This window comes from Cynoglossus semilaevis, chromosome Z, assembly GCF_000523025.1.
Source record: "Cynoglossus semilaevis isolate Cse_v1.0 chromosome Z, Cse_v1.0, whole genome shotgun sequence".
Classification (NCBI taxonomy): Eukaryota; Metazoa; Chordata; class Actinopteri; order Pleuronectiformes; family Cynoglossidae; genus Cynoglossus; species Cynoglossus semilaevis.
The window spans coordinates 8,110,840-8,118,660 of NC_024328.1; the positions used below are offsets into that span (position 1 = coordinate 8,110,840).

General features: G+C 39.0%; 1 protein-coding gene across 1 annotated transcript in view; it reads right to left on the reverse strand.

Moving 5' to 3' along the window:
• The window catches only part of LOC103397828 (mitogen-activated protein kinase 1-like), a 43,006-nt gene that overhangs the window by 21,084 nt on the left and 14,101 nt on the right, over window positions 1–7,821 (reverse strand). The window contains 5 exon segments of the mRNA XM_008336223.3: window positions 1,038–1,169; window positions 1,577–1,691; window positions 3,192–3,308; window positions 3,711–3,900; window positions 5,279–5,461. Coding sequence (XP_008334445.2) covers window positions 1,038–1,169; window positions 1,577–1,691; window positions 3,192–3,308; window positions 3,711–3,900; window positions 5,279–5,461 — 737 coding nt within the window.

A 7,821-nucleotide genomic window follows, 5' to 3' on the forward strand; every position in this document is an offset into this window, starting at 1 on the left:
GTCTGGTTTGTTTAACAGAATTTTAGAGACTGACAAGATGCCTGATGAGTGGAGGAAAAGTGTTCTGGTACCAATTCATAAGAAGGGTGATGTGCAGAGTTGTAACAACTACAGAGGGATAAAGTTGATGAGCCATACAAATGATTTGGAAAGGAGTAGTGGAAGCTAGGTTGAGGCAGGAAATGGAGATTTGTGAACAACAGTATGGTTTCATGCCTAGGAAGACTACCACAGATGCAATATTTGCCTTGAGAATGCTGATGGAGAAGTACAGAGAAGGTCAGGAATAGCTACATTGTGTATTTGTAGATTTAGAAAAGTGACAAAGTGCCAAGGGAGGAATTGTGCCAAGGGTGGAATTGTGGTTTTGTACGAGGAAGTCAGGAGTGGCAGAGAAGTATGTTAGTTTGGTGCAGGACATGAATGAGAATAGTACAACAGTAGTGAGGTGTGCTGTTGGAAGGACAGAAGACTTCAAGGTGGAGGTGGGACTACATCAAGGATCGGCCCTGAGCCCCTTATTGTTTGCTTTGGTGATGGACAGATTGACAGATGAGGTCAGACAGGATTCCCCATGGACTATGTTGTTTGCAGATGACATTGTGATCTGTAGTGAGAGTAGGCAGCAGCTAGAAGATAACCTAGAGAGGTGGAGGTTTGCACTAGAAAGAAGATGAATGAAAGTCAGTAAAATAGTGATGTTACAAGGAGCAGAAGTGGTGAAGGTGCAGGGGTTTAGGTAGTTAGGATCAACTGTTCAGAGCAGAGGAGACTGTGGAAGAGAGGTGAAGAATACAGGCAGGATGGAACAGCTGGAGAAAAGTGTCAGGAGTGATCTGTGATAGAAGCGTGTCAGCTAAGGTGAAGGGAAATGTTTACAGGAAGGTGGTGAGACCAGCCATGATGTATGGTTTAGAAACGGTAGCAATAGGCAGAAGACAGGAGGCGGAGCTGGAGCTAGCAGAGTTAAAGATGCTAAGATTGACTTTAGGAAGAGGATCATGTTTGTCCAGGAGGATGCTGATGTCGGTTCTCACCTTTTGGATCAGCATTGGGGAAGAGGCGGTTCCATGGCACTTTGCAGCGCACAGGAAGTGACAAAAGGTAGTTCCTGGCCTTAATGTTGATAATGCAGTTCAAATCCTCCTGAGAAGGAGAACCAAGGATCCCTGTGGAACAAACATGGACTAGGATTAAAGTTGTGGCGCACAGAAGAAAAACTCTGCACAACAGGGAGAAACAACGTGTGGTCTAGCACCACAGCTGACAAAGAACACTTCATAAATTCATATTAACAAGTAGAGCGTCTCTGGACTGGCACAAGGAAGGTGTTGCTACTGGCAGAGTGTGAAGTTGTGGCTCAGGCGTGAAGGTGTCAAACCATAGAATAAACAGATGCATTGCAATGCATTTGTCTCAAAGGCAATGGGAAGTTTTCAAGTTGCTGAAAAATAAACGTTACGATGTAGCTGGAATGGAAAAGTATGTCAACTTAATTTTCCTTGACATGGTTGAAGACAAATAAATAAATACATTTCTGTGGTTGTACAGTAAGAAGTAGATTTTTTTTCTTTACCCAAAATGTGGTTAAGTTGATCCAGGTAGTGTTTTCCAGGAAAGATTGGTCTGTTGGACAACATCTCAGCCAGGATGCAGCCCACTGACCAAATGTCTATGGATTTGGTGTAGCCCTGATAAAGTGAAAGTGTAAAGTGAACAGACACACACTTAACGTTCTACTTTCATGACTATATCAGCAAATATGTGTGTATTCAAAAGTAATACGGCTAAAGAACAGTAAATACACACAAATGTCTTATTGTATAAACAACATAAGAAATGACATACAACAAACATGTCATGGAGTGTTTATAAATGAGCAAAACGAATCCATAAACAGAAACACTTTTTCAGTCTCAACCAAACACATCTCAGTATAGTACAGTACATCTAATACACAGATACTGCAATAACAACAAAAATGTTAACGCAGATAGATTTGTTTACACCTCGGTTGGAGCAGGTCAGCATTACAAAGAGCCTTTCCTCAGCCATTCTACTAAAACACAGGGTGTATGTTAATCTACAACAACCAGGAAGAGAGATTAAAGGTTCCTAACTTTAACATCAAATTTTATTCAAATCTATCAGTGAGGCGTCTGTTGTTGGACTGATGATGTGGCAGAAGCTCCAGGACATGAGGACACATTTAGTGTGTCATATCCTTCCTTCACAAGAGTTTTGAAAAGTGTTTTTTTTCCTTTCATATTTTAATTGATTTTATTTTATTTGTTCTGTCCAAATATCCACATGATCACCTGGATGTGATTGGTGTCGTACAAATAAACTCTCCTTGGACCTTGCATTTTGTTCATTTGTGATGTGCTTTAATATTGGAAGAGTGACGTCAGACACATGGACATAACTTCTAATTCCTTTACATATGCTCACAATACATGGAGAAGCAGGAAGGATAAAAACAATCTTCTAGAACTGACTCAAACATTTCCAGGAACATTTTTCATATGATTCCATGACTGCAAGGCAAAGACTTCATCAGAAATGATAGAGAGATAAAATTCACGTCCATTTGCCTAACAGAACTCTTCAACCTTGAGTGAATAATTTTCCAGCCAAGGAAACATATGAAAAATTAAAAATGTTCCTGGAACTGTTTGAGTCAGTCCTGGAAGATTTTTTTCTGACTTGTTTAATTCTGAAAAAGCCTTTTGGTTGAGAGGTGAAACATCTTTGAAACTCTTCAACCTTGACCATGACCTGGATGACTGAGAATCTTCACAGACATAATTCACTCATTGTCCAGGATATTTGTGAACCCTCATATTGTTAAGAAATCGTAATAGTGTGTACTGTGTTCGGCATGTAACAAAACTGTTGCTAATATGTTCCAATAATAACGTCAGCTTTTGCTCTAAACACCCTCTGTAGTTGCCAAAATGTCCATGTTGTGTAAGCAGAGTTTATGAGGGATCAGTATAAACACGGTTGGTGTCATATGCATTACACAGAGCAAACAGTTCTAGGCAAAAGTGTTCTATTTCAGCAAATCATTGAGAGGCGGAGAAAAGAAAAGAAAATCACATCAATCACAAACTGTGACAGTTCACAGAATTTATTTGTGTGATTTGTCAGCTGTGTTGTCAACATTTCACAGCTGACATCACATTTACCTTTGAGTTGAGCATAATCTCAGGTGCACGGTACCAACGTGTGGCCACGTACTCTGTGAGGAACCCAGTGTGGTCATGGTCGGGATCAGCAACACGGGCCAAACCAAAATCGCAGATCTGCAGGGAAAAGGACGACAAACACCAATGTTAATTTGTTGACTACAAGGTTTAATACCACTTTTCTTGTAGTTTATTATTAAGTGTATAAACATTATACACTGTATTACAGTACTTTAAATATGCACAGTACCATTTAGCCTTGCTCTACCTTTTACATTTGCGCAAGAAGTAGCTCTAGTGTGCTTTTAAAATTTCTACCTTTTTTGCATACATTCTTACTTCCTTCTCGTCAGATGTTTTTTTTTTTTCCTCTTTGTCAAATAATGTAATCACTCTCTGTGCTGTGCCCAGATTTCCCCAGTGTGGTTCAAAAAAAGGTTTCAGACTAAGTCCTAACCTTATTAACATATGTATCACCACAGATATACACAAGAAATGACACAGGAAACAGGTTTGCACCTTCAGATCACAGGTGGTGTTGAGCAGAAGGTTAGAAGGTTTCAGGTCACGGTGCAGGACGTTGGCAGAGTGGATGTACTTGAGCCCTCGTAGGATTTGGTAGAGGAAATAGCAGATGTGGTCATTGCTCAAGTGTTGAGTCTTGAGGAGCTTGTACAGGTCGGTCTCCATGAGATCCTGGACAATGTATCTGTGCATTCCAAAGTTAAGGGGCGCACACTTTGAAAACCAAATGTAATGGATACAAGGAATAACTTTTAAATTCACACAAGTCTATGGTAAAAAAAATAAAAATAAAGGCAATGCAGTGTTGTCAATAACAAAATTAAATGTATATTTTAACATGTAATATATCTAGCTAAGCAGTAGCAGGATGAGCATTTTGTGCTAATGCAAAGTTTCCATTAGGAAACTTGGAATAATAAAGGTTGGAATAATGACTCTTTTATATGCACACATGGATTTCATTATGTCAAGATGAAAACTTTTAAATTAAAAAACATAATTGTATTGTTTTTATTTTTTTTTTTACACAACCCCAAGCTACGTCCTGCAGACTTTAAGGGGTCTGGGAACCCGTGGTTGAGAACTATTCTTCTAGTGCAGTGGTTCTCTAACTTTCTCTACTCTGTACCACCTGAGAAAACATGGATCTCTCCGAGTACCACCATGATGACCAACATTAGAATATAGCAGCATAGGCCTTCACTGTTAGCTTCCACCACAGGAGAGATGTTTAGAAATGTTTAGAATGATTTTTAATTTTTAAATGTTGTATTAATTGTGCATGGTATGTTTCAGATTTATTCAATTGAAAATGTAAATGTGAAAATGTGAATTTTTCCCATGTACCACTAGAGAGCACTCATGTACCACTGGTGGTACACAGACCACAGTTTGAGAACCACTGTGCTAGTGGATATACAAGATTTCACATCATTGGATAACTGAAAACTCATTATTTAATCAATAAACGTACAACGACTGATGGGGGAAAAAAAAAAAATTAAAAATTGATGCTATTTCTGTAAGCCAGTATCTATTATTAAATTACAAAAAAATGACATGTCACCACAGTTACAAAGGAAATGAAGACGTAATACTGGCCATTAGGAGTCACATGGGTTGATGCTTATGTTATCACAACATACAAAAGAGTTTTTCTGCCTTTAAAGGTAGATGTAGTTAATCTGTAAGAGTTTCTGTGAAAAGTATGACGCTAATGTCATTAAGAAGCAACAAGAGTCCCAGCTTTACAACACACTGTAAACCCACAATCAGTGCATTATGAAAACAAGAGCCACTGCAGACTACAGAACAGGTGGCTTTTATGTAATGAAACACAAGTGAACAACCCAATTCAAGCACAAAGCCTGTGTGTAACACCAACCACCAAAAGGATCATGGGCAGGAAAATGCTAACATTGAATGAGGGGTCATTTTTTGGTTGTCATTGTTGTTGTGAACAAATAAAGTGCCTTCATAAAATCTTAGGTTATTCACACTGCATTTTTCCCACAGCCTGGTGATCAGAAAGGCTGGACTGAGGTGGTGATGTTTAAGGATACACGTCCTTCATCTGGTCAATGGTTGGTGTGCGAATGATGTCATTGATGCCGATGATGTTCTCGTGTTTGAAGCGCAGGAGGATCTTGATCTCTCTCAGGGTGCGCTGACAGTATGTTTGATGTTCAAAAGGGCTGATCTTCTTGATGGCCACGCGGATCTTGTTGTCCCGGTCATAAGCAGAACTGAAAAAAAAAAACAAAAAAAACCCTCCAGATTAAGGACATTAACATTAACATTGGAGGAATAAAGAAAACCTTTTTAAACAACATTTTTCAATTAATGTTGTTTTAATGGATCAAATCCACAGCTGTGATTCATCATTTTAAAAATGTTATCATTTCTCATGTTATTTAATTTCTAATATACAGAGCCCATTGAGTGATCTTTGATTAATGGCCACTTGATGGTCAATTTTTAATGTGACACAGTTATGTAAGAAATTGGTCATTAGTATTTAAATAAGGAAATAAATTGAGGTCTGTTAAGGGATGGGGGGAGACTGCTGGTGAACTCTACAGGTCACATGGAATACAATGATTCCTCACCAGAAAAACAACACTAATACCCTGCACCATCAGCACTGGTCTATCTAGACATCACTCCGAACCGGGTGGTCATGCAATAACACTGTTGGTCACAGTACTGTAATTTACTTTAAACCATAAGAATCTAATGAAATAGGTCTTATTTGGTTTCATGCAACAAGAACAGCTGTGGTCCAGAATATTCTTTAGAAAAACCCAGGGGTTACTGCACACTTCCAAAAAGATTGCAGCGTGTTGGGGTAATGCGACTGAATTTCTCAGTAATATTGTTTGGGTTGTCAGAATATTGCATCATGAGTGAGAATGGTAGCACTGTTCCAATTCCTTATACATGTAGTTGGAGGTTATGAAACAAAATAAGGCCATGCAGCACCCAACAATTTTTCTTTTACCAAACCGACTCCGTTAGGAGGGAAAAGTCCATGTAGAGCAGGGGTGTCAAACTGAAGGACCGGTTGTAAATGGAAAACTGTTTAGATCAGGGGTCCCCAAACCCCGGTTTGCAGACCAGTACCAGTCCATAGGTCATTTGGTACTGGGACACAACGAAAAAATGTACTGGATTTTTACTAATTTACTTCATTCAAAGAAAGTCCAGTCCTATCCATTTACTATCTTTATTTAAATATATTCTAATTTTAAAATAATAGGTCATTCAGACTCTGATACAAACAGAATAAAGGCTAAAATATGTTTTATGTGAAAATGTAATGATCCTTCAATGTTCAGTACCTTGGTACCAGTCTGTAGCAACAGGTGGTACTGGTTGACCAGTCTTTGGAATAAAGGTCAGGGACCACTGGTATAGATGCAACTACTCCATAACAGACTGATACATGTTTCTGTAATTGATTATTATTTGAGTGCTTATAAAAACTTTTAAGAAACTCTGCTGCATGAACTTAATGCTTTTTAAGCTCCCGCGGGCCACACAAAAAGACTTGGCCTTAGGTTTTCTTTACCAGCAGAATGGTTTCCATGTTCACTTTCCCACGCTCAACCAGCCTGAAATATTTAGATTCCAACACCAGGCCAGAAACTCGTGCTAGGTCTTATAACTGAAACACCAAGATAGGAAGTTGTTGTTTTTTGTGAAATGAAAATACGTTGATATACAGGTTCACAGGTGAAGGAATCTACCAGGAAGTCAAGAAACATTTACCAAAAATGTGCCATCACTTACTGAGTATCATTTCAGCCTGTCATTTTGACAGCCTGTGATTTACACCTGTGTCCAGCGAGTCTTGGTGTCATGTTAATTAGTTGTTGTATAAACCTGACTGTTGTCTATGAAACATTAACAATATTTTTACCATGGACCTGCCCAAGTTTAATAGACGAAATGATTGGACAGTGACGACAGTCTAAAGAAGCTGCAGATAAAGGACATTCGGGTCTTATTTAGGGCGGACATACACTGTACGATTTTAGCCCGTTTTTGATCCGATAATTTGAGACGGACGACCTGGCAACAGTCGACCCGATTTCATGTTTCGTCGGGCGTCTTTTTCCGTACAGTGTACAGGGGGTAACGGGGGCCGATTATCTGTTCCCGAACGACCGTCGTACGGTCGGAAGAATTTCTGACATGTCAGAAATTTTGGTCGGCCGACAAATTCTTTCGCATAGTGGAAGCCGAGCCTCGAGCCAAGCGCAGCACCTCTCCCTCAGTGCGCCTGCGCAAAGTGATTGTAACTAGTGATGTTCGATACCACCAATTTCCTTTCCGATCCGATACCGAGTAAAATTCGGGCTGGTATCGCCGATACCGATGTCGATACCGATATTTTATCATTTGTCTTTTAAATAATAAAAAAAGTGTATTTCAAATCATAGCTTCTTTAAGAATCCAAGGCAGAGTTTTTTAAATATTTATTTTAAACTCTGGAGTGTACTGAGGTAGCTGCCTCATTTACTATACAGTCAACACAACAATAGAAAAACCTGAGAACACAATCATATAAAATATGTCAAAACAATGTTTCAAACTCTGAAAA